This window comes from Zalophus californianus, chromosome 10, assembly GCF_009762305.2.
Source record: "Zalophus californianus isolate mZalCal1 chromosome 10, mZalCal1.pri.v2, whole genome shotgun sequence".
In the NCBI taxonomy this organism is placed as follows: domain Eukaryota; kingdom Metazoa; phylum Chordata; class Mammalia; order Carnivora; family Otariidae; genus Zalophus; species Zalophus californianus.
The window spans coordinates 98,677,385-98,704,533 of NC_045604.1; the positions used below are offsets into that span (position 1 = coordinate 98,677,385).

Consider the following 27,149-nt stretch of genomic DNA (forward strand, 5'->3'; position numbering starts at 1 on the left):
GGCCCGGAAGTCATTCCACTGTTGGGTGGAGATGGCTGCTGCTTTCCTAGAAAGCCTGCTCCAACCCCTTCCTACTCATTCGGCAAGTCCTCATTCCAGGCTGCTGATCTTGGATCCCCCCCACCCCCTACACTGTGTAAACAGAAATAACTGGGAAACTACACTCCTGAAGGAAGTCCTCAGCAGGGCTGGAAAATGAAAACTCCAACACATTCAGAATGCAATGTAAGACTGGTTGCACATGGATTTCCCTACCTCCTGAGCCTCTGGGGCTCCCTTCTCATTTTCTTTATACAGCCTTTCTTTAAGGAGTTGGAATAACTGTCTCCCTGAGAGCCCTTAGTCCCGTGGTTTTCTCACGTGGCTCCCTAGGGGAGGAGAGGGCATCTGGCCTAGTGGATAAATGGAAGGAAGCTGGTCCAGGTAACTCCTTGTTCAGTTACTTAGTGAACCAACCCAGGATCCGCTCAGACTTCTTGTCATGTACAATAATAAAGTTCTCTTTTACTATTTAAGCCAATTTTGGTTGCAGTTTTTATTACAGCTGAAACATCCTACTTACTGTAGGATAGAAAGAGGAAATTTTGTTATATATATTGTTGAGAAAGTCGGGAGCAGTTAGTGATAAATAAGAGGAAGCCTCCAGGGGCCCCGTCTGGGGCAGTGCTACTCAAAGTGTGGTTCATGGACCTGCAGCATCAGAATTACCTAGCAGCTTGTAAGGAATGCCCGGGTAAGGGCTTCACTCCAGACGGACCAAATCAGATTCCCTGGAGGTAGGACTGGGAATCAGTATTTTAACAAGGTCCCCCTCAGTGATTTGGATGCAACTAAGGTGGGAGAAAACACTGACCTAGAAGCCTTCTGCAGCTGGGAGTGTGACTGGTCCATCAGAGGAAGTGCTCTGTCTCTAGCTCACGGCCGACCTCTCTGAAGCTGTTCCGATCTTCTAGATCTCAATTTCCCTTTCTGTCACAAGAGTATGAGGATCAGATGAGGAACTGGGTGTAAAAATGGTTTGAAAGAGCTCAAGCCTTGATCCCTGGCAGAGTCCTTGAGCTGGCCCACCCCTACGGGGGGCTACAGCACCTGAGGCTGCAGACAGTATGTCAGCTGCTTTGGGGAGGGCCTGTCTCCGTCTGCGAAGGAACTGGCAGGAAGAGGATGGAGAGTCACTGCCATTCCTAACTGAACTCGGTTGCTCCAATTTTGCGTTTTCTTTTTTCAGATACCTGCTTGCCCTTGTGGCTTGAGGAGGGTTGGCCCCTGTCGCAGTGCTGCCCCTCCTCCCTTACAACCTCAGCGACCTCAGCCGTCCTCCCGCCACATCCTCCACATCCTCAGCCCTCCTCCCGCACCTCTACTGAGGTGACCTGGTTCCCCGCCCCCCCCCCCCGGCTTTCCCTGGCCTTCGACGCCCGAGGAGGCACGGGACCCACTGCCCTGCAGACAGACGAACGACTAGGTCGTGAGCCCTGCCTCCTCTCGAGTTCGGAGGCGTCGACCCCGATGCGGGAACCACCCTCCGAGCCAACGAGGAGCGCCCGCGTAGGGACGGCGGCCTCGCGAACCAGCCCTGCGCGCGGAACGAGAGAGAGCGGGTGGAGAGGGCGCGGCCGCCTGCCTGACGACCAATCAGAGCAGGGCAAGCAAGCTGGCCCGGCTCCCAGTGGCCACTCAGGCGCAGGCCGAACGCGCTGCCTGCTCTTGGACTGGACAAGCTTCCTGCCAATCAGAGGCGGAGCAAGAGGAGCCTCGGCCAATAGCGGGAGGCGCCCCGGTCAGGCCGGTGGCCCTGCGGCGCGCGCGGTGGTCCGCAAGCCAGTTGGCGCGGAGGGAGTGGCCGCCCTCCCGCCCTCGCGCGCTGCGCTCTCGGTCCCCCGGGCCCGCCCGTCGGCCGCGCCGCGTCATGTCAGGCGCTGCTCGGCGGTAGTGCCCGGGCCGCCGTCGCCCGCCCGCCCGAAGCCGCGCCCACTGTCCAGAGCCAGAGGGATGGTGGTAGTCACGGGGCGGGAGCCAGACAGCCGTCGTCCAGACGGTGCCATGTCCAGCTCCGACGCTGAAGACGACTTTCTGGAGCCGGCCACCCCGACGGCCACGCAGGCGGGGCACGCGCTGCCCCTGCTGCCCCAGGAGGTACCTGGGGGGTGGGGCGTGGGAAGGGGCGCAGAGGGAGAAGCAGGTGCCCAGCAGAGCTGACCCTGCGGTGCGAGCCGTGCCGAGGCTGGGGTCAGAGGTGGGATCGAGGGCGGCGCCAGAGGAGCTGTGCTCCGGGGGCCCACCCACCTCCAGTAAAACGCACCAGGTGTGTCTTCCCTGCCCCAGGGCACACCTGCCCCCCCCCCCGCCCCGCCTTCCTCAAATCCCCGCTTCCAGTATTCACTGACTGCAAGGCTGGTTTAGGCCCACCCCTCTGTCGCATCCTTACCAACTAGAGGAGGGAGGGTAGGCTGTGGGAAGGGGACCTCGGAGCCCCAAGAGGAGAGTGTCTTCTAGGAGATCAAAGAGGAGGCCTTCGTGGTTGCCCAGTCCTAATCTCCAGCTGCCCAGAAGGTGGAGTAAGGGACTCTGTGCAGATAAGAAGCAGGCCAATGAACAGATGTGTCCACATTCACCCGACAGCTCCATGGCTTTCCTCTGCTAGCGACTGTGCTGGGTGCTCCTACTGGTCTTACTGTGTATGACAGTATCATATTTAGAGCTGAAATGACCCTCAAGAGAAAGAGAAAAGAGGAGGAAGGTGGGGCATTGCCAGGCACTGAAGAAGGAGACTAGGAGGTAGGAGCTAAGGTAGTGCTGGGTAAGGGAGCCTGTTGTGATGTGTGGAGTACTAGAAAAACGGACAGCTCCAGAGGGGCAGGGCTGGGCTGGGGGTGGCTGGTCCTCTTGGGATTAGAAGCCTAAACTCTAAACATCATGAAACACTTGTGATAATGAGCAAAACCCTGGAAGTACTCTTTGCAGTTGGGGAAAAAAAAAAAAAAGCCATCAGGAACACTGGTGCGTATCTTTTGTGCACTGTCATCGGGAAAACAATGTGGTTTGAGAGAAAGAGCACAGAACTGTAGGCCAGCTCCCCCACAGATACATTGTTCCATGTGAGATCTAAAACTGGTTTTGATTGCTTTTTCCTCTGTGCCTCAGTCTTTTCAGCTCTACTAGAGCAAACACTGGGATTGGTATGAGATGTCCTTGGAAAAGGTGTAAAGAGCTCCAGAAATGTAAAGTATTATTATCCCAAAATAATATTTGAGTCCTCGGTATGCACGTACAATGGTTTTAGAGGAGCTATGGAGTAAGTAGAAGGCATTTGCTGTCCTTTGGTTGCAGAAGAGTAAAAGTGCATACATACACAAGAACCGTGTATTTTTTTCATTCATTCATTCAGTGCATATTTGGGTCTTTACTGCAAGCCAGGCACTGCATTAGGCTCTGGCTAACTTTGATTTAATGTATTTGTATCCTACTTTATTGCACAAAGAATTTGAAAACATTATTTTACTTATATGTGGAATCTAAAAAACAAACAAAAAAACAAAGCATAAATAGACTCATAAATACAGAGAACTAACCAGTGTTCTGGTTAGTTAGAAGCTGGTTAGCACAGCTCCTCTGTTAGATATAACTAACCCCTCTGGTAAAGAGGGGAGGGAGGGTGGAGGGATGGGCAAAATGGGCAAAGGGGAGTGGGAGGTAGTGGCTTCCAGTTAGGGAATCAATAAGTCACTGGGATGAAAGGTACAGCATAAGGAATATAGTCAATGATATTGTAATAGCAATATATGGTGGCAGGTGGTAGCTACACTTGTGGTGAGCAGACAATAAGGTATAGACCTGTCAAATCACTGTGTCATACACCCAGAACTAATATAACATTAGGTGTCAACTATACCTCAAAAAAAAAAGTGGAAAAAAAATAGAACTGGAAAGCTGGGGGAAAGGACTATCTAGCTAAATATACACTGGAGCCTGAGAGATGTTGTAATATTAAAAAGTGTACACTAGTATAAAATTTTAGTTAATCTGGAGGTTTGTGGGAAAATTAGAGAACCGGCTTCATTTCTTTTAAAGCTACAAGGAGTGAAAGATATCCCTCCCCCTGCGAAAAGGTCCTGAGCATTTTAGGGGGAACTTAGAGCTTCTCTGGGCCAATCTATACCATCAATCCCTGTTCCTCCCCCTGCCCTTGCCTCCAGAACCTGAGTTGGACTAGGGACTGATCTCACTCTACAGATTAAGTAGTAGAGAAGTGGTGAGGTACAGAGAATGTGGAGTGGATGCCTGGAATAATTCCACAAACATCTATGAGCCCCACTGTGGGTGGCCTCGTGACTAGTGAATAAGATGCTGTCCCTGCCCTCAGGAAACTTGGGGTCTAGAAGGGTAGGCTCACAGGAGTAATTAACTGCTAGTGTATCATGGTAGGCACTATGAAGAGGAGAGCATGGCACATGGTGAAGGCGCAATGGAGGGAATACTTAGTTAAGTCTGTCTTGGGGCAGGTGAGGGACAAAAGGGCAGAAATGCTCACAAAATCAGGAAACTTGAAGAGAAGCTTTTAGAATGAGTGGACGCTGCCAACTTACATGGTGCCTTGGTGTGCACTAGAGAAAGGCACACAGCTGAGCTAGCAGATCTCTCGCAGATGGGTGCCCTTGTGCACACCACATATAGGGCAGTTGCATTTGCTAGATGGACAGAGGGAGAGTGGAAAGAACATTCTGGACAGAGAAGACAGCATAAGCAAGGGCATAAAAGTGGTAATAGAGCAGAGATAGTAGAACTGGGGTGAGGAGGCCTGATTTAATGGCTCTCAGGGGGACAGTGGGGTGGACTTGGCAACTGAGAAGTGTGGGGAGAGGGAGGAGAGAGAGAAGAGCATTCAGAAGGAGCATTCCCAGATTTTAGCCTTGGGTGCCTGAATGGTGCAGCACTGATGAGATCCAAGGAGACTGCAGACAGAGCAGCCCCTGCTCTCATTCCCCAATGCCTGGTTGAAAGTGCCGGTGGTTCCTTTCCAGTTTCCTGAGGTTGTCCCCCTTAACATTGGAGGGGCTCACTTCACCACACGCCTGTCTACTCTGCGGCGCTATGAAGACACCATGCTGGCGGCCATGTTCAGCGGGCGGCATTACATCCCCACAGACGCCGAGGGCCGGTACTTCATTGACCGGGATGGCACCCACTTTGGGTATGTTTCTCCCTCTATGGTCAACTTTGTAGTCCTAGTGAGTGTCCTGGGCCTCAGTATGGGGCTTTGGTGTCTTCTATAATACCTAGAAGAGGAGATAACAAATGTACTGATGGAATTTAATAAATGTGTTTATTGAATGAGCTCAAAAGTCATAGTTTTTTTCCCAGAGGAGACAAGGACAGCCAGAGAAATCTCAGGTGACACACACTGGCTGGATGTGGCGAAACTGCTTCTGTCCTGTGAAATTTAAGACCAGGAAGTTGTCATCTGTGTGGAGCAGGTGTGATCCCCCCTGGAGGTGGGAGATTCTAAAGCAACTTCGTGGGGAAAATCCTCAGATTCAGATTCTGGGGCTCCACATTGCCCTTAGGGAGGGACACGGTGTGGGACCGTGGTTCTCAGACTTCCTTCAAGAGTTTAAAACAAACGAACAAAAAAGGTGAGGGAAGGACCAATATGTGATTGCCATCCTTTAATTTTGCCAAGAAAAGTCTTTAAAAAAAAAAAAAAACCTTCAATTGTGACTGTCATTTTAATACTAAAACATGGAAAGACACAATCTCAAAAAAGAAAATAGCCCTTCCCAAGAAAGGACTTCTGACACCTTACACATAAACAGCTTAAAGACTTTATGTTTTAGTTTCCTTATTTGTGAAATGAGAAATGATGATAGCTGCCTCACAGGCCTGCCATGCCAATTACATAAGGAGCCTTGGTGTGACCCCTGGCCAGGTCCTTCCAGAGCATGTGGCTAAAGCTCTTTGCCCCTTCAGTCTAACTTTGGAGATGACTAGAGAACTAACATGGTTCTCAACCTTCAACAGATTGACTAGGGAGGCAAAAACTCTCCGACCACTACGTCTCTGTGCTGGCCTCCGAGTAGGATTGCCTGCACTGGGAGAAGGGGTATTTTTATGTTCAGAAAGGAGCCTCTGGTCAAACAATTTACTTTGAACCATCTGGGTGTCCCCATTGGGCTGTCAGCTGCCTCCAATGCTGAGAAAACAAAGTGTCACATCACTCTGCAGAGCTATAAAAAGATTTTTGTTTGCAGGCTGTTTGCGGGAGGAAAGTGCTGGCCCCGGCTGGCAGCTCCCACAGCACTCTTAGCTGGGCCTTGCCCCGGGGTTATGTTCTTCAGAGCAGACCAAGGTTTGCGTAAGATCCTAGAGGACTGATTTGGAAAGGGGTTGTGGGGAGGGGGGGAACAGGGTTAGGCTGTAGGTTGATGTGCCCATGCCCAGGTGGCCATAGCTGGAGAGGGTCAGAGCCAGGCAAGGGTGTGGCAGAAGGCAGGATGTTGTAGCATTTATCCTCGGGCTGCTGGACTGCTGTGGCCTATGATTCATCAGCAGCAGATGAAGTTGCCTACAGACTCAGATAAAATAAAATAGGGGTTTAAGGCATTTGGTCAGGAACATTTCTCTGCTGGTGCAGTTCATGTGCTCCCAGCACCCCCCATGAAGGCTGCTTGGGCCGCCATCTGGGGTGGTTTCCCATTTGATCAGTGAATAGCACTTTGGACTAGAGTCTGGACCACCGTGGGTATGGCCTTGGAGTCAACTGTGTCTGCATTTGGGCTCCTGCTAGCTGTGACTCCTTGAGTAAGGGTATTCCTTGACCTCTCTGAGCCCCTCTTTTTCCTCATTTATAAAATGGGCCTAAAATGGCACTTACCCCACAATGTCATTGAAGTGACTAAATGGGATAACACATGAATAGTGACTGACACAGATTAGAACTTAGTGAGCAATAGCTGGTATTACATCATGGTCAGAGACTACTGTTGAGGCAACATCTTGATCTTGGGGTTTACTCACATATCTTTACAGAAAAGACCTTCCCACACCTAACCAGTAAAGGATCTGATTATTCTTAGCACTAAAGAATTTGAAGATAGAATTAAAAGAACTGAATATTTATCTTAAGAAAATGCAGTATACAATTTTCTTCACTCCAGGAACCAGTTTGTTCAAGTGTTAGGGGTAAGCATTTGATGTCTTTATAGCTACAGAATAAGACTAATGGCAAGGTTATATAGAAGATGGGGAACCATTCCACATTGCTGGTGGAAATGTAAAATGCTACAACCATTTTGTTAAGCATGCACTTCACCTTATGAATGAAGAGTTCTACTCCTAATACATACCCAAGAGAAGTTGGTACATGTGTCCCCAGAAAGTCTTTTACAGGAATGTTCATCACAGCTTTACTCGTAAGAGCCCCAAACTGGAAACAACGCAACTGTCCATCAACAAGAGAATGGGTAAATAAATTACAGCATATCCATTCAATGTGGGGCCACTTAGTTTGTTACATAGGGGATGAATCTCAGAAACATTCTGTTGAAGGGGAGAAGCTAAGCATGGAAGAGAACGTACTGTGTGCTTCCACTTACATGAATTTCAAGATGAGGCAAAACTAATCTTCACTGATAGAAGAATTCTGGGGTTGAATGGGAAGAGGCAGAAGGAAACTTTAAGGAGATGGAAACGTTCTGTATCTCAGTGTAGGTGGTGGTTGTAATCAAACTATATGATTTGTACCTTGATTGCACATTAATTATACCTCAATTTAAATATATAGATTAAGGAGCCTAGAAATCACATCTTTCCATTATTCCTATGTATACCCAATAATAACAACACCTAATAAAAATAAAAAATATTACGCCTAATAATAGTTATAAATATAATAGTAATGATACTGGTAATAACAGCTACTAATGCGTATTGAGGGCTTACCCAGTGCCAGGTATTTTCCAAGCACTTTTTATCTATTAACTCACTTAATCTCTTCATTCCATTATGGGGTAGTTTTTTTTTTTATTTCCCCCCCTTTTACAGATGAAAAAATCAGGGCACAGAGAGGTTAGGTTCACTTACCCAAGGTTACACAGCTGGTAGTCTGGTTCCAGATTCTGTGCTCTTAACATGCTCTTAACTACTATATGTCACCACCCAGGTCCATTAGCTCCTTCTCACCAACTCTCTTTCCTTCCTGCTCAGAGATGTGCTGAATTTCCTGCGCTCAGGGGACCTGCCGCCCCGGGAGCGTGTACGGGCTGTGTATAAAGAGGCCCAGTACTATGCCATCGGGCCCCTCCTGGAGCAGCTAGAGAACATGCAGCCTCTGAAGGGGGAGAAAGTGCGCCAGGCATTTCTGGGACTCATGCCCTATTACAAAGGTGAGGGGTCAACTGCCCCGTGTGGTCGAGGTGTGGGAAAAGAGGGTTGCAAGGCATCTATCTGGGCCTAGGTCTTCACCAGAAGAAGTGGGTCCAAGATTCATCTACATTACTCAAGATTGGAGAGATTCCTGCTTCCCTTTCTGCCCTCCCCTCCCAGTCACACTGGGAAGATTCAGGTTAAATAAGACCCACCTTGCCTGTGACATCATCAAATCACCTTTCAAAAGGATTGTCCTCATTCCATGTTTTTGGTTTCCTTTTGCCATGGCGATCCATGATCCCTGTTTAAGTTTGTGCCCTTCATAAGCCCACAGAGTCCCTTCTGCAGGATCTCTCTCCCCTGTTGGATCCTGCCTTCACTGGAGCTCTCTCTTTGTGTCCTGATACTGCCTTGCCCACCCCCCACCCCAACCTCCTGACCCCCATCCCAGTGATGGGTGCTGTGTTCACCCCACAGACCATTTGGAGCGGATTGTGGAGATTGCCCGGCTGCGTGCGGTACAGCGGAAGGCCCGCTTTGCCAAGCTCAAGGTCTGTGTCTTCAAGGAGGAGATGCCCATCACCCCCTACGAGTGTCCTCTTCTCAACTCCCTGCGCTTCGAGCGGAGCGAGAGCGATGGGCAGCTCTTTGAGCACCATTGCGAAGTGGATGTGTCTTTTGGGCCCTGGGAGGCTGTGGCTGATGTTTATGACCTACTGCACTGCCTGGTCACGGACCTCTCAGCCCAGGGCCTCATCGTGGACCACCAGTGCATTGGGGTGTGTGACAAGCACCTCATCAACCACTACTACTGCAAGCGCCCCATCTATGAGTTCAAGATCACATGGTGGTGAGTAGCCCTGGTAGGGAACAGTCCCGTCAGGGAGGGCATCCATTCCCTTTAGTGGCTCTGGGGTAAGATCCCTGGAAGGGATACTAACTGCCCCAGACCTGCTGAGGTGAGGACCAAGTCCTGAGGCACAGCTCCAAGGGGATGGAGGTCTCCTGGCAGCTCCAGTCTCTCGGCTGTACCTCGGGGTCAGGCTCAGGGCTTGTGGCCCACAGGGACTTGGTACCTGCACTCACCTGACCTTTCCTCAAGGCACAGCAGTCTTTGCCTGAGGCTGATGGGGTCTGGCTAGCTAGGGCTTGACCAGGAAGTTCAGAGAGGTTTCGTCACTCTCTTGATCTTGCAAGAGAGTTTCTGCCCTTTTTAGTGCCACGTTACCAAACTAATATAGGCGTAAGCACTTCCTCAGCCCTGTTCGAGTGTCCCTTCCTTGTGCCTAGCATATAGGTATGAACACAGAATATGATGGGGGATTTGCCCAAGGACCTACCCCACAGCCCCTGACTGAAGAAGCAGCATCTGCTCTCCCTCTTCCCCCAGGGATAGTTCCACGCTTTGTTTTGGGATGTGGAAAGACTCTGCCTCCTGAAACATATCCTTCACCACCTTTTGGAGATGCAACCATAGTTGCCAAAGCCATGCACCAGGTTGGCCTTAGAAAAGCACAATGTTTACAGCCCTGCCTTAGGGCCTTGGCTTCTCCTACCTTCCACCAACCTTCCTTGCTTGAAGGGTTATCTTCTCAGGGCTGTAATGCAGATTTCAGAGGTTCCTTTTGAAGATTCCCTGAGTCAAGCAGGCAAGTTGCATAGATCTTCTGTTGTCTATGAGATGTAACATCCTTTCTGGAGGCTCAGAATCTCTTTGGCTGCCATTTCATGTGTTAGCATCCAATCTGTGGTGAACCTCTGTAGATAGGAACCCCACTCTTTTTTAAACCCTGCTGCTTTATCCTGCTCACGTTCTCCTAGGAGAGTGTCTGTTCTGAGGAAGCAAAGAAAGGGTTGGGTGGGAGGCACAGCTCTACCAGGAGCTGTAGGATGATCGCAGCAAACCTCCATCACGTTCTGCTCCCCACATCTCAGAGAGAGAAAAGGATCCACAAGGTTCTGCTCCCACTGCATTTTCTTCTTGCTCCATCTGCAGACTAGGGCAGTTAAGCAGGCTATGGACGTGCATCTCCTAAAGGAAGAGCTATGCAGCACCAGCAATTGGAACATAATATTTCTGTGCTGCATTAAGGGCTTCTCCCTGTAATCACGACTCTGCTTGACTGTGCTGGGTGTTTGGTAGGGAGATTTTTTTTTTTTTTTCTTTTTATGTAAAACACTGGTGAGGACAGCCTCACTGGTCTCAGTCCTACAAGACCAGATTGGCGAGGTAGGGCGAGGGGGAACGGAAGATGTCTGCATCCTTCTGAGGAAGAGAAGCCCAAGTCCTGGGACCTTGCCAAACTCCTTCATGGGGCAGTGACCTCCTGGCCCCCTGTGGAACAGGGGTTCCGGGGCGTGGCTTTGCACTCACGTTGTGTGGTGGAACAGAGGTACAGACTGAGATCTGAGAGGAACGTGCAGTCAGTTGTTCAGGTTCAGAGATAAGTGTTCTCTCTATTGTCCTCATCCACAAATGAATCATCACTATTCTGGAGTTGATGTCCGTGCTTGAAGCTTACTCCCAACAACATGGCTCTTGTCTTATTCTAACAGAAGTCTTTCGCTTAAGTTGGTCCGATAGGTGTTACTGCCTAATGCAAATTCATTTTTGGACAGACACTGAGGCAAGCTATTCAGGAGAAGGGCGGTGTGAGTAGAAAGGAGACAATTACTCCCAGTGCTTTCAGTTATCTGGCCTAGGCTCCTTCTCGTTCCCACCCCTGGCACAGAGCATCACAGTACCTTGGTTATTTAGAGTCCATACATGTAAGATAGAGTGATTGGTAGGCTCAAATGCAAGTTTGCTCAAAAATAGGCCCTGAAGACTAGCTTGGGGCTTCAGGGATGCTAGATAAGGACACTGTCCCCAGGCCCCTTGCTAGAGACACTCCTCTGGACCCCTCTGGCCCTGTGTTGTCCTCACAGTGGTGTACTTTATGCCACTGTGGGAGAGACAAGGCTCTGGGCCAGTAGACCAGGCAGAGCAGGGATACTGCAGCCAGCTTATAGCTCTTTTGAAATGAAGTAAAAGAATTCAGTGGCCCAATTTGGCCATTCTCTGATGAGAAGCCAAGGCCAAGATGAAGAGTGCTTTTGGATGCGGTGGTTTGAGGTAATGGCCTCCAAATAAAGGTCATATCTGAGGAAGTGACTTCTCCCAGTTGGATCCCTTCTCAACTCTAAATGGTCAGGTCTAGAGCATAAGAAGGGGTGGGTTAGGAAGGAGGGCTCCAAAGGATGAATGCTTCTACCCAATCGAAAGGGAGTATATTTTCATAGAATTCTTGTGCATAACGTTTATGGGTCAAACCAAGTGCCTGCCTTTGGAGCTTCCATTATGTTTGACTTTGGGCACCTTTTCTCCCAGGTGTCATGCTCACTGGTTGGGAAGGTGAAAGGTTTAGGAGATAGGATTGTATGGTGCAATAGCAGCCATAACAAAATTCAACAAAAATGAAAAACTTAATGGCAACAAAAAAGATTGAAACAAAACCACAATGAAACACATCACAGCATCCCAGATGGAGGAGTTCTTTGGGTAAACGCTCTAAATAGAAGAAATAGAGGAACCGTCACCATCCTTATTCTACCTTTGGTTAACTCACGAGGCTGTCCAGTGCTTATCATGTGGAAAGCAGTCAACTGTGCTCTGAAAGCTTCTGTTCTTTCTTCCCGGGGCTTAGGATATTCTGGTTGCTGTCTGAGCCTTCTGCCTCAGGCTGTTCAAGTGACATAATCTTCCTGTTCTGGGTTGCTTGTTGGAGGACTAGAAGAATGACATTTGCAAGCCACAAGGTGGGGTGAGCCTCAGTGTGCAATCTTGGTCTAAGCTGGATCCTGAAGAGGTTAAGACAAATAACAACAACAAAACAAAAACTACTTACACTGAGCATTTTGATCCCAGTTAGAATTTTAAATATCCTTCTGCATACCTTCTGTCCATATTTGATTCTAAGTGATTAAGCTTTCTTAGGTACCTTTTTGCTGGGGCTCTTTCATGTGAAGGTAGTACCTGCCTTGTGATCCTTAAAAGAGGGAGGCTTTAAACATCAGAAGCCGGAGCGTGGGGAACTGGAGTGGAAGAGGCACTTTTTGGAATTCTGGAAGAAACATATATGTATACATATGTTAATTGGGAGAAGGGTGGGTTGGCAGGGGTTGAGGAGGTGGGAACAAAGACTGGGTATAGGAACAGGTTGCCTCTGGAGTATGGGAGGTCACCTGGGTCCACTGTCTTCCTTCTGTATGGTGTTGGGTTTGTGTACATGGCATAACACTTCCTATGTTTGTTCACTACTTGTTTGTAAGCGCTTTGGTGCATGGAGCCCCAGTACCCTCACATGGCATTAAAGTAAAGAATTAGAATCTGGGTGCTGTGCCTTTCTTTTTTAGAGACTTACTCTCATCCCTCCTCTGCCCCCACTGTGCCAGCAAACAATGTCTTGATTTCTCCTTAAAATGTGATGTGTTTTGGGATGCTCAACTAAATAAAATAGGCTCTTTCCTGAGACCAGCAGCTGAACTTCTGTCCTGGCTTGAAGGAAAAGGGAGGTGGGCCCCATGAAGGCCCTTCTGCAGTTACTCTAGCCTTGTCTCTGTTCCAGGTAGGAGTGTGCCCACCCAGTCTAGACACACAGCTCTGCCCTCTTGTGTTGAGAGGTCTCTAGGGGAAGAAGATAGTGCAATTGCCCAGTCACTGTGGTTCACGACCATGTCAGGTGATTCTGAGAGAAATCCCTCCTGTCATTCTCCACTTCTTTCGAGGGTGAGATAAATGGCTTATCTCACCATTTATGGATAAGATAAGCTTATGGAGCCTCTGTGGCTAAGACCCTTCGTTGAGGAAAATGGACTTGAGTTGCCCTTCCTCTGGAAATAGAGTTTGACACTTCCCTGGCTAATGAGGGTCCTCATCAAGATGTCCCTTGGAGTCACTTCATGGATTAACCCAGAAGGGTGAGTCCTGACATGCTGGGTAGCTATGCCACCCTCCAACTGCTTCCTTAAATCTCTCATTATTCTGACTTTTAAACAAAAGAGCATCACCTGTGCCAAGTGTATTCCCTGACCTGCTTACTGTGTACACAATCACATAGTAATGATACATTAATAATACTTCACAAATTGGAAACTGAAACTCATGGAGGTGTAATTTACTCAAGGGCACATAGGTAATAGGTAGCAAAGTCAGGGTTCAAACCCAGGACCCTTTTCTGAAGTCCTCACGGATGTTCTATAGAGCCCTCCCTTCCGCTTGGCAGCACAGAGGGCTTCAACCTGTGAAAATTTGAAAGGCAGATGCTCTAGAAGGAAGACTTTCTTTGATGTGTAGGTCTTAAGTAGTCCGTGAACATTAAGGAGCTAGCTGGGGTCCCCAGTGTACCACCCTCCTTAGTGAGGGACACATGTTCACTAGGTGGAGAAGGGTCCCACTCATGGGCAGTGATGGAGGTGAGTAATGGCTCCCTGGCTGGACCCTAGGTGTGGCGAGATGATCTGGGACGGCCTGAGTTCATCAGACTCTTGCAGCCTACAGGCCTAACCACACAGATGTGCTATGCAGCCTGACCGTGTGGAGAAGGATGCCCGAGGCCTCGGCCCTCCTTCAGGGACCCCTGGCCTCAAGAGAATAACTGAATGTAAGGCTTTTTAGTTTAGCTTAGGGGGTCTTGTGCACCTGGCTTGGGGCTTATGGCCCTTAGACTCTGGGCCTCAACCCTGCCCGTTTGTTCCTTTGTCATCATTTTGGAGATGACCTCTTAGTTAGCTTCACTTATGTCATTTTGATTTGTTTAACTTAGAACATGTTCCTTTAGCTTTTGTTTACTTCACCTTTAACTTTCTGTCTTTTGATTCCTTACCATTTTGTTTTTCCTGTCATGTGTTTTAGAGTTCTGTATTTTTTAAACGTAATTTTAAACTTTATTTCTAATGTAACTTTAAAATAAAGCACCTATATGAATAGGATGCTAATGAAGATAGTTCTTGTTCTGAGCAAGGGAAATTATGTGCTTTTTTTTTTTTCCATTCATTTCTACAATGATCTTACTAGCTGTGAACATTAGGTATCTCATTTTTCTCTTAGATGAATATCTTCTTCTAAAGTCTAAATACAAGGAGAAACTGACAGTGTTATTACAAAAGTCATAGATCCGGGTTATCTACTAGATCCAATGGCCAAGCTTTTACCTCCCCCTCCAGAATGCCTGCCTCCCCCCATATACACACAAGAACAGTAAGTTCAGACTTAGGAAGAGGGCAGTCCCATTCCTGACGGCTAAGGGCTTCTTCCTTCACACACTTGTTCTTCCTGAGCAATGACATGATCTAAATATCCTGGGATTCCACCACCTCCAACCACCTGGAACTAAGTGGAAACAGAACTATTGTGCACCAGGAAAAAAAAATCCAACTCAACTGCAGGAAAGACTGAATTGAACCATCTTGAACCATCCGGAAGTACTTCATAAAAGGGACCCATAATCAGATTGTGATGCACCTTTTCCACCCTTCTGTGATCCCAGTGGCAACCTGAATCACCCTTCCACAAACCATGACTTTTAGAAGACCCTGGATTTTTTCCTATATAATGTGATCTTGGCAGATGGCCTAGCTCCAGTAGATCTTTGGAACAGATGTATACATACTTCTCCTTTATTACAAAAAAAATTAAGAAATAGAACCCCAAAGCACCACACAGCTTAGAGCTTGATCTCCATTAAAAGAAATTTATAAGTTAAGAGTTGAGTTGAAATCTTTATACCTTTGTTATTTTTGTAAAGGGATTGGGATGGTATCATGAGTAGGTTTAAGTCCCTAGAATGTGTATCGACTTCTATAAATGCCTTTATTAGTGTGTTTATTAGTGTGCTTTCCAACATTACATCCTTACCTTCAGTTCTACCTCAGCTTACACTGTCCCAGGGACCCATCTGTGTATGCACACGTCGTGGGTGCCTACTGTCCCTATTCTCACTGGGTCATCTCCACCGCTCCCCCACCCCCACCACTCATGACTGCCCTGTCTTTGGCATTTTAAAGCTGGTTGGCCACTTCTGGCCATACCTCATCCAGTATTTGGTTGCCAGCCCTGGCAGTGATGCTTTATCCAGCACTGCCCCCAACTTATTCTCAGGCAGTTAGGTGCTCTTTGCACTGAGGTCCTGGACTTGGATTCAGCTCTCTCAACTGGCCTGCTAGGATTTGAAGAGCATTTTCAGCCTTTCTCTCTAAGCTCCATGTCTACTTCCACAAGGGCAGCAGAGGATACTTGCAAGACCCCACTGAACAGATAAATTAGCTTCACCCTCCTCTACCCTTGGAAGGGATAATCAACATAGTTTTTCCAGAAACTACATTCACCAAGAGCTTCCTAATGAAAATAGGGACTTCCCTGGTCAGCTGACCACATCACTATTGGCCGAAATGAGGATGGCATTATTCACTTGGCACTCCCGGAAAGTCAAGGCAGAATGTATCTGCCTCCAGACATATTCAGGGAATGTTCTACCCAATTGCCTAATTTTATACTTCCAAATACACTCTGTTTGGAAATTCCCATTGGTTCAGAGAGGCAGAACACTGAGGAATACCCTCTGTAGTCACCTGCAGGAATATTCTACCACTTACATTGCCTGGGCCTTTAGCCCAGAGGATTCTACAGACATAGGGCTTATTGCCTGATTTGGAACCCCATCAGTGCTGTTCTCTGCTGGGATGGCAATCCTGACTCCTTTATGGCAGCAGCACCCCTGGGACAACCTGGAATTGTGGATTGAGATCCAGAGGTAGGATTTCCAGATAGTCCAACCAAGGTATCTCATGATAATGTAGTAGAAAGTGATGTTTCTTAGGTGGAAGGCTTTCCAGATACTCAACTACCCCACAATTTTGGGGATTTATAGGCAGTGGCCATTCATTCATGCTCCTCAACTTCCTCACATGATCATCCTGTCTTTTTAGGAAGGGGTTTCACCTGATCCCTTACTAAGGGCCCAGAATTCCAACAGCTGAAAACCCTGTACATCTTTTCTCGTATCCTGGCCTTACAGAACCAAGACACACTTCAGTGCCTCGGAAGGGGAAACAAGGAGGCACAAGCATGGGCAGCCTCTGTCCCTTGTTTTTACACGTCCATGATGCTGGTATTGGCAGGCCGACAACCCCTGTAGGTGTGAGAGTTGCAACATAACCAACAGATTCAAGGTCTAGAGGCAGCATTCGAAAGAACCCCTGCAGGGATGTCTGTCTACAGGAGCCTGGAGTACTCAAGGTGAAACTGGGAGCTTGCTCCACATAGTGAAGGCAGGCCATGTTTTTCCAACATTTTGGCTTCAGAAGATACTCCGAACATACACAAAACCGCGAGAAAAAGGCCAGCAAAGGAATTCCAGCTCTGGTTGTAGCTAACTGAGAAGCCATTGCAAGCTGCAGGTAGGTACCCACATGTAGCAGAGGCCAGCCAAAATCCAGAGCCTGCCAAAGTGGACACAAAAAGGAACTGTATCTTCTGATAACGGCTAACTGGGGTGACGAGAGGAAATCGAACTCTGGTGCTTCTGCTCCACCCTATTGCTATCCCACGTGCCTTTACATCTCACCCATTCAAAATGGAAAATAACATAGAAACTGGGACCTTCTAGTCAACACATAAGTCTGTACTGCCTCCTTCTAAAGTGATCTTGCCTGAATTGCACTGAGTCATTTGTATTAGTCAAGAGGAGAAAAAAACACGCAGTAATCTGAACAATTTATATCTTTAATACAAATTAATTATAACTGGATTGGAATAATGAGGGATTGGCTAATAAATAGTAGTGATAACTACAAAGAATATAGGAATGCCACACAGAGGAAGCAGCCACTCAGGACTGAGATAGAGGATCCAAGGAAGAGCGACCCCTTCCCCAGAGCTGATTATCAGACCTTTTTGGAGAGGGCATAGCCATGGTTCACTGACTGGCAGAGAAGTCACTGGGGTGCTGTGCTTGGTGGAACTTGCTGGAAATCTGCTGGGAAAATCTGCTCAGGGAGGTGTTTTATCAGAGGCAGTCCACTACAAAACCACCCAAGGTGAGTGCTGGGGAAAGCTGCTGGCCTCTTTGTGCTACTGAGTGCCATGTACTGCAGGAGCTGGGTGCTGGAGAAGCTGTGCTGTGAGCAATCCCACCAGAACCAGAAAGGAAAATACCTTTCCTCTTGGCAGCGTCTCACCAATATCCTCTACTAGCAAAGTTTAATATCATGTTCATTGACGAAGGAAAAAATATTCAAAGGTCCCAACCCAATTTTCGTAGAAGCAATAGAGGATGAATATGGAGCTAAGAGGCAATCCATAACTGGCATTTTTAAAAAAGATTTTATTTATTTGAGAGAGAGAGAGAGAACAAGCGGGGGGAGGAGGAGAGGCAGAGGGAGAAGCAGGCTCCTCACTGAGTGGGGAGCCCGAAGTGGGGCTTGAGCCCAGGACCCTGGGACCATGACCTGAGCTGAAGGCAGACGCTTAACCGACTGAGCCACCCAGCTGCCCCAATAACTGGCATATCTATATGCTGATGACTCCCAAATTTATACCCCTGCCCAGGCCTCTTTCCTGAGCCTTGAATTATATACTCAATAACCTGATAAATACTTCTACTTCAGTATCTATTAGCCATCCCAAGCTTAATATATCCAAATGGAATTCTTTATTTCCTCTTCCCACCCCAACCATCTTCCTTATTCCATCTTCTCTATCTCAGGAAATGGCACTACCATTCACCCAGTCAACAAAAAACCTGAGCGTCATCTTTAACTCCCCTCCGTACCTCACCTTCTAGTGCAGTCCATTGCCAGGTCTTGAATCTGTCTTCAGGATGTATCTTGAAAACATCACAAATTCACCTGTCTGAATCACCATCATCTCTCACCCTGCATTACTACAAAGGCTTCTTGGCTTAATTTGGCCCCTGATTACCCCCTCCAATCTGTTCTCCGAAATAGTCTGAAAGGGTTGATTAGATCCTGCAGCATGCCAACTTAAAACTCTGCTTTTAGAATGGAATTGAAAGGTCTTACCATGTTTGATCTGGTGCCTATGCACCCCCAGGCTCATCACACCACCCTGCTCCTTGTTTCCCACCCTCTATTCTTGCCTTTTTTCAGTTCCTGCTTCAGGTTTTTGTGATTGGCATTCCCTGTCCCTGGAATGCCCTTCCCCCAGCCCTTCTCATGGGCTGGCTCACTTTCCTATTTTAAGTTTCAGCTCAAATGTCACATAATCAGTGAGACCTCTGATCATGCCATGGAAGTACACTTCCAATACTGTCTATCACATCACCTGATTTATTTCCTTTATAGCATTTGTTACCAATAGTAATAATCTTGTTTGTTATGTCTCTATTTCCTTTTAAATAAGCTCCCTGAAGGCAGAAATTTTGCAACTATATCCCAATGCTTAGAACAGTGCCTGGAAAAGAGGTGCTCAGTCAAGTTCTGTCAAACAATCTGTCCAGTGTAGGGACAGACCTCTTAGGGTATTTTAGTGTTACCATGCCCTGTGATTAAAGTCAATGGAAAACAACAACCCAATCTAGGCAGGACTACTAATGGCCCAGACCTTTCATGAATGAAAGTTTGGGTCACCTCACCAGGTAAAGAGATTTCAGTATGGAGATTAAGTATGATTTGAAGAGATATGGGTGTTAAGTTGACAAGGGGCAGAATTGTGATGGTTGATTTTATGTGTCAACTCTGTTGGACCACACTGCCCAGATATTTGGTCAAATATTATTCTGGATGTTTCTGTAAGGGTGTTTTTGGGTGGGTTTTACGTTCAAATCAGTGGACTTTAGGTAAAACAGATTGCCCTCCCTAGTGTGGGTTGGCCTCATCCAGTCAGTTGAAGGTCTGAATAGAACAAAAGACTGGCTTCCCCCAAGCACAAGGGAATTCTGACAGCAGATGGCCTTAAGAACTTCATCTATAGTATCAGCTCTTCCTGGTTCATTAGAAGACTGTCTTTGGACTTGAACTGCAACTCTTTCCAGAGCCTCCTGCTTGCTAATTTCCCCCATCAGATTTTGGGCTCACCAAACCTTCACAATCACATGACCCCATTCTTTAAAATAATTCTCTTCCTATATCTACAGTGTCTATTTTAGAATGTATACATGTATCTCTCTCTTTCCGTTTCTTTCTCTCTGTATATGAATATATACTAGTATATGAATACTAGAATGTATCTCTCTCTTTCCCTTTCTTTCTCTCTGTATATGAATATATATATTCATAGAATATATGAACATATAGAAAGAGATATACATATATTAGAAAGAGATACATATCCTAAGAGAATATATATCTATACTGAAGTCTAAAGGTAGCATACCACATGTTCCATCACCTTACTGTTTTCATTTAACACTATCTTTTGGAGATCTATCCATTTAGAGCTCCACCTCCCCGCCCCCAACTTTAAAATTTGATAGTACAGTTGACCCACGAACAATGCAGGGGTTAGGGTCACCAACCTCTTTGGCAGAAGATCCACATGTAAATTTTGACTCCCCCAAAACTTAACTACTAATTGCCTAGTGTTGACCGAAGGCCTTACCAACAACATAAAGAGTCTACATACTTATATAATATACTATATTCTTACAATAATCTAGAGAAAAGAAAATATTACAAAAACCGTAAGAAGGAGAAAATACATTTACAGTACTGTTCTGTATTTATCAAAAAAAATCTGGTTAGGGTTACAGAAAAGACGGTGTTGGCAGTGCAGGTCTCTGCTCATCAGCCACTACTCTGCCCTATTCCTTGGTATGGCCTATGGAGCCAAGTGCTACAGCTACCTGAAACCTCAAGCAGAAGAGTTAAAGAGGATAGCAGCCAAGGAGAAAAAGAAGCAGGAGAAATGGAAACACACTGAGAGAGAACTGGCAGAAGCCCCAGACAACAGCATACTAAAGTGACCCTGCTTTTCTCTGGAATGATATGGATGAATAAAGTTCTCTGTGTTGTGTGATGCTTAAAAAACAAAAAACAAACAAACAAAAAAAAACTGTAAACTACATCAAAATATAAAACTCTTGCACAGCAAAGGACACAATCAAAAACAGTTGCCTTTTAAGGCAACGTACTGAATGGGAGAAGATATTTGCAAATGACATATCCAATGAAGGGTTAGTATCCAAAATATATAAGGAATTTATACAAATCAACACCCAAAAAACAATCCCAAAAAACAAAAAATGGGCAGAAGAAATGAACAGACATTTCTCCAAAGAAGACATCCAGTGGCCAACAGACACATGAAAAGATGCTCAACATCCCTCTATACTATTACTATACTCATATTGTAAGAATACCATGTATAATACATAAAACATACAAAATATGAATTAACACCTATTTATGTTATCAGTAAGGCTTCCAGTCAACAGTAAACTTTTAGTAGTTTAGTTTCTGGGGAGTCAAAAGTTATATGCAGATTTTCAACAGTAGGTCAGTACCCCTAACCCTCACATTGTTCAAGGGCCAACTGTAATGGGTTATAACCCACTGAATAAAATAAGAATCCATGAGCTTATGTTGACAGAAATAAATAATTACATAAAAGAAGTAGAAAGGAAAGTTTTTTTTTAAGATTTTATTTATTCATTTATTTGAGAGAGAGACTGTGCATGAGTGTGAGCAGGGGGATAGGGCAAAGGCAGAGGGACAAGCAGACTGGGCACTGAGCATGGAGCCCTACACGGGGCTGGATCCCACGGCCCCGAGATCACGACCTGAGCCAAAACCAAGAGTTGGATGCTCATCCAACTGAGCCACCAAAGGCGCCCTGGAAAGTTCTTAATTACAGTAAAATGTCAGCTAACAGATAGAGAGGAAATGATGGGGTTAGAAAAATCTACATTTAGCAATGATCAAAATTATAACTGACTTAGACAAGAATCAAGATTCTAAAATTAATGAATGAACTGTTGAAGAAAAACAGGATCTAACATAGTCTCAAAGTATTTCCCTACAAATAACTAATTACAAAGGTAAAAATAGTAACTTTACAGTGTAGACACCTGAAAGATTCCTCATGAGTCATGTAACCAAAGTCAACATTAGCCGAAGGGCCTGTCCTGAGAAAGCACATTATTTAAATAATTTCTCTGTCAAAATGAATAACCTGAATCTAATCATGAGAAAACAACAGACAAACCCAAATTGAGGGACATTCTTTAGACTGACTGTCTTACACTTTTTAAAAATTTCAAGATCATGAAAAACAAAAATGGAAGAACTATTCCAGATTAAAGAATACTAAAGAGACATGACAATTAAATGATTCTGGGTTAGATTTGGGACCAGGAGAAACAATAACTATAAAGGCCATTCTTGGGACAATTGATGAAAACTGAATAAGGGCTGTAGATTAAGCAGTAGAATTTTATCAATGTTAATTTATCAAATGTTAATTTTCCTGATTTTAATGATTCTGCTTTGGTTTTCTTTTTTTTGTTTTTTTTTTTTATTTATTTATTCATGACAGTCAGAGAGAGAGAGAGAGAGGCAGAGGGAGAAGCAGGCTCCCCGCAGAGCAGGGAGCCTGATGCGGGACTCGATCCCAGGACTCTGGGATCATGACCTGAGCCGAAGGCAGACACTTAACCATCTGAGCCACCCAGGCGCCCTCTGCTTTGGTTTTCTAAGAGGATATCTTTCTTCTTAGGAAATACACACTGAAATATATAGGAGTCAAGAAGCATGATGTCTGCAACTTATTTGCATTTTTCAGGAAAACTCCTGTGTGTGTGTGTGTGTGTGTGTGTGTGTGTGTGTGCGCACGCGCGCACATGCGCGCGCATATGTAAGAAGAGAGATTGAACAAATGATAAAGCAAATGGGGCAAATACACAAATTCAAGAAGCCCAGAGATCTCCAAGTGAGATAAATTCAGAGAGATCCACACCAAGAAACATTATAATCAAACTGTAGGAAGCCAAAGAAAAAGAATCTTGAAAGCAGCAAGGGAGAATAAACTCATCACATAAAAAGGATCCCAATAAGAATATAAACTGATTTCTTATCAGAAACTATGGAGGCCAGAAGGCAGTAGGATGACATATTTGAAGTGTTGAAAGAAAAACCTGTCAATCAAGAATTCTGTATCTGGGCGCGCCTGGGTTGTGCTGTCGGTTAAGCATCTGGCTCTGGTTTCGGCTCAGGTTGTGATCTCAGGATTGGGAGATTGAGCCCCTCATTGGGCTCCGTGCTCAGCATGGAGTCTGCTTGAGATTCTCACTCCCTCTCCATCTGCCCCTCCTGCTCATTCTCTCTGCCTCTCTAAAATAAATTAATTAATTAAAAAAAAGACTAGGGGCGCCTGGGTGGCTCAGATGGTTAAGCGTCTGCCTTCGGCTCAGGTCATGATCCCAGGGTCCTGGGATCGAGTCCCACATCGGGCTCCCTGCTCCTTGGGAGCCTGCTTCTCCCTCTGCTTCTCTCTCTCTCTCCCTCTGTCTCTCATGAATAAATAAATAAAATCTTTAAAAAAAAAAAAAAAAAAGACTATACCTGGCAAAACTCCTCTTCAAGAATGAAGGAGAAATTAAGACATCCCCAGATAAGCAAAAGGTAAGGGAATTTGTTACTGGTAGACCTGCACTGTAAGAAATGCCCAAAGGAGGGGCGCCTGGGTGGCTCAGTCCTTAGGCGTCTGCCTTCGGCTCAGGTCATGATCCCAGGGTCCTGGGATTGAGCCCCACATCGGGCTCCCTGCTCTGCGGGAAGCCTGCTTCCCCCTCTCCCACTCCCCCTGCTTGTGCTCCTGCTCTCACTATCTCTCTCTCTGTCAAATAAATAAATAAAATATTAAAAAAATAAAAAATGCTCTTAAATAACCAGTCAAAGAAAAAATCACAAAGGAAATTAGAAAATATTTTGAGACAAATGAAAATGAAAACATAACATACAAAACCTAGGAAATGTACTGAAAGCAGTGCTCAAGTGAAATTTATACCTGCAAACATCTATATTTAAAAAACCTCAATAACCTAACTCTACACCTTAAAAAAAATTTTTTTAAGATTTTATTTATTTATTTGACAGAGACACAGTGAGAGAGGGAATACAAGCAGGGGGAGTGGGAGATGGAGAAGCAGGCTTCCCGCGGAGCAGGGAGCCCGATGTGGGGCTCGATCCCAGGACCCTGGGATCATGACCTGAGCCGGAGGCAGATGCTTAACGACTGAGCTGCCCAGGCGCCCCTAAAAAAAAATTTTTTTAAGTAGGCTCCACACCCCACGTGGGGCTAGAACTCATGATCCTGAGATCAAGAGTCACATGCTCTACCAACTGAGCCAGCCAGCTGCCCTTATACTAAAGGAACTAGAAAAAGAAGCACAGGGGTGCCTGCGTGGCTCAGCCCTTAAGCGTCTGCCTTCGGCTCAGGTCATGATCTCAGGGTCCTGGGATCGAGCCCCGCATCAAGCTCCCTGCTCAGCGGGAAGCCTGCTTCTCCCTCTCCCGCTCCCCCTCCTTGGGTTCGGGCTCTCGCTATCTCTTTCTCTGTCAAATAATAAAATCTTTAAAAAAAAAGAAAAACACAAACTGAGCCAAAGTTAGCAGAAAGTAGGAAATAAAGATTAGAATGGAGATAAGTGAAATAATGAATAGGATAGGGACGCCTGAGTTGGCTCAGGTCATGATCCCAGGGTCCTGGGATCGAGACCCGAGTCGGTCTCCCTGCTCCGCGGGAGGCCTGCTTCTTCCTCTCCCACTCCCCCTGCTTGTGTTCCCTCTCTCGCTGTCTCAATAAATATGTGTTGACTGCAAAAAAAAAAAAAATTAGCAAAGTTGGGTCACCTTGGTGGCTCAGTTGGTTAAGCATCTGCCTTTGGCTCAGGTCATGATCCCAGGGTCCTGGGATGGAGCCCCACGTTGTGCTTCCTGCTCAGCAGGGAGGCTGCTTCTCCCTCTCCCTCTGCCCCTGCCTCTTGCCCAGGCTCGCTCTCTCACTCTCTCTCTCAGCTAAACAAATAAAATCTTAAAAAAAAAATCAGCAAAATTGACAAATATTTAGCTAGAATGTCAGAGAAAAAAGAGAAGACTCAAATTGCTAAAATCAGAAATTAAAGAGGGGACCTTACTACTGACTTTATATAAAAAGGATTATAAGAGAATACTATGAACATATACACCAACAAATTAACCAAAGGAAATGGACTAATTTTTAGAAACATAAAACCTACCAAGTCTGAATCACAAAGAAATAGAGAATCCAAATAGATCTATAACTAGTGACAAGGTTGAATCAGTAATCAAAAACCCTCCAAGAAAGAAAAGCCTTGGACTTGATGGTTTTGCTGGAGAATTCTACCAAACATTTGAAGAACTAATACCAATCCTTCTCAAACTCTTCCAAAAAATTGAAAGTGAAGGGAATTCTTTCTAGCTCATACTAACTCATCCATTGCCCTGATACTGAACCAAAGACACTATTGGAAAAAAAAAAATACAGACCAATATCCCCTATGAATATTGATACAAAAATTCTCAACAAAAGATGAACAAACTGAATTCCACAGCATATCAAAAGGATTATATACTGTGGCCAAGTGGGATATATCCCTAGACTACAATGATGGTCTTAAGAGAATAAAGGGGAAAAAACTACCTTATCTCCTCAATTGATACAGAAAAATCTTGTGACACAATTTAACACCCTTTCATGATAAAACACTCAACAAACTAGGAATAGAGTGAAACTAACTCAGTATAAGAAAGCCACATATGAATGAAAAACCCACAGCTAACATTCTATTCAACGGTATAAGACAAAGAGTTGCCACTAAGATCAGGAATAAGACAAAGATGGCTAGTTTTTTTTCCCAGTTCTATTCAACATATTATTGGATGTTCTAGCCAGAGCAGCTAGGCAAGAAAAGGAAATAAAAAAACGCATCCAAACTGGAAAGGAAAAAGTAAAATTATATCTGGTCAAAGACATGATTTTATGTGTAGAAAACCCTAGGATTCCACAGGAAAAATTAATAGAATAAATAAAATTGAGCAATGTAGTAATACAAAACCAACCCACAGTAATCAGTCACCTCTTTATACACTAACAATGAGCAACCCAAAAGAAATTAAAACAATTCCGTTTATAAGAGCATCAAAAGGAATAAAATACTTATGAAATAACTTAATCAAGGAGGTAGAAGACTTGTACAATGAAAACTCTAAAACTTTGCTGAAAGAAATAAAGAAGACAAATGGAAAGAAATCTCATGTAAATTTGGTTGTTTGTTGTTGAGTTTTAGTTCTCTCTATATTCTGGGTAACAATCCCTTATCAGATAAGTCATTTGCAAACATTTTATCCTGTGAGTTACCTTTGTATTCTGTTGATTGTGGCGTTGATGCATGAAAATTTTAAATTTTGGTAAGTCCAATTTTTCTATTTTTTCTTTTATTACCTGTGTCTTTGGTATTGCATAAGAAATTACTGTCAAATACAGTGTCATGAAGCTTTTCAACTGTGTTTTCTTCCAAATTTTATCTCTTACATTTAGGTCTTTGATCAAGTTTGAGTTAATTTTTTATATGGTGTTAGGTAAGGGTCCAAATTCATTCTTCTGCCTGTAAATTTTATGATGTATATATTTTACAATAAACAAGTTTTAAAAACTATGATACCCTTTCATGATTTAAAAAAAAAAAGCCTGTAAACTAAGAGTAGCAGGGAACTTCCTCAACATGATAAAGGCCATATATGAAAAACCCAGCGGTAACATCATACTCAATTGTGAAAGATGGAACGTTTTTCCACTAAGATCAGGAACAAGACAAGGATGCCTGCTTTCACTACTTTTATTAACATGTTTTCATTTCTCTTGGGTAGATTCATCTTATCTGACCTTTCTCTGGAATCTGACTCCTCCCAACAACCCCTTTGCTTTCTCTCTTTCCTCTTAGCTTCCACATTACTCCTCTTTTATAATTTTCCTCTTGCTTCTATTTTTTTTTCACTCTTCTTTTGCTGGCTCTTTTTCTTTTGACTCACTCCAAGATGAATTTTTAGCCCTCTTTTATCTTCACTTTTTCCAATGGGACTGATTTTTATAAATTCATATGCAAAAGGGGCACCTGGGTGGCTCAGTCAGTTAAGTGTCTAACTCTTGATTTCAGCTCAGGTCATGAACTCAGGGTTGTGAGATCAAACCCTGGGTTGGGCTTGCTTCAGATTTTCTCTGTCCCTCTCTAAATAAATAAATATATCAATTAATTAAAATTAATTATGCATATGCAAAATATAATCATATGCAAAATAACACAAATAAAAATAAAAATAATACAATGAATATCCATATACCTATCAAGAACTAAACCACTAAATTCAAGAACTAAAACATTGCTTCCTCAGTTAAGTATAGCCTTGGTGCCCCTTTCCAGTAGCCTCCCACCCTACTTTCTCTGAGAGAGAAGGCATATCTGGTAATTTGTCCCACTAATGGCCCCAATGAGTCAGACCTACTAGTGTCCTCACTTTTGCTAGTTCCCTCCCACATTGACCTAGGGGTTAGCCCCTTACCTACTTTGCCCATTACCTTTTGATCTCTCCTTCTACCTCCCCCTAGTTCACTCTGCTACAGCTACATAGGTTGGAAGTGTCAAGAGGGCTCTCGCACTTGTTCCCTGGACCTAGAACACCTGCCCAAATATTTGCATACCAGCATGGCTAGCTCCCTCGCCCTTTGTTCAAGTTACTTTCTCAGCCAGGGCTTTCCCCTCAACTCTAACACT

General features: G+C 45.1%; 1 protein-coding gene across 10 annotated transcripts; it reads left to right on the top strand.

The window, feature by feature from the left end:
- Nucleotides 1–1,800: 1,800 nt before the first annotated feature.
- On the top strand, nt 1,801–20,953 carry KCTD7 (potassium channel tetramerization domain containing 7). 10 transcript variants are annotated; one of them, XM_027610352.2, is made up of 6 exons: nt 2,002–2,136; nt 3,145–3,221; nt 5,022–5,191; nt 8,203–8,381; nt 8,816–9,214; nt 9,755–12,736. In XM_027610352.2, exons 3-6 carry the CDS (start codon nt 5,103–5,105, stop codon nt 9,991–9,993), a joined length of 906 nt encoding a protein of 301 aa, XP_027466153.1. In that variant the 5' UTR covers nt 2,002–2,136; nt 3,145–3,221; nt 5,022–5,102; the 3' UTR covers nt 9,994–12,736. The 10 variants fall into 10 exon arrangements, with proteins under 10 accessions (XP_027466147.1, XP_027466150.1, XP_027466146.1 ...); XM_027610353.2 differs by lacking the exon at nt 2,002–2,136 and adding an exon at nt 2,473–2,778; XM_027610346.1 differs by lacking the exons at nt 3,145–3,221; nt 9,755–12,736 and adding an exon at nt 20,104–20,953 and having other exon boundaries at nt 1,801–2,136.
- The last annotated feature ends 6,196 nt before the right edge of the window (nt 20,954–27,149 follow it).

Bases quoted from the DNA above. Each gene is read 5' to 3' on its own strand.
- KCTD7 (XM_027610345.2), top strand. From the start codon at position 1,993: ATGGTGGTAGTCACGGGGCGGGAGCCAGACAGCCGTCGTCCAGACGGT. The intron at 2,137-5,021 runs GTACCTGGGGGG...GTTCCTTTCCAG, and splicing joins TGCCCCTGCTGCCCCAGGAG to TTTCCTGAGGTTGTCCCCCT. The intron at 9,215-9,754 runs GTGAGTAGCCCT...CTCTTCCCCCAG, and splicing joins GAGTTCAAGATCACATGGTG to GGATAGTTCCACGCTTTGTT.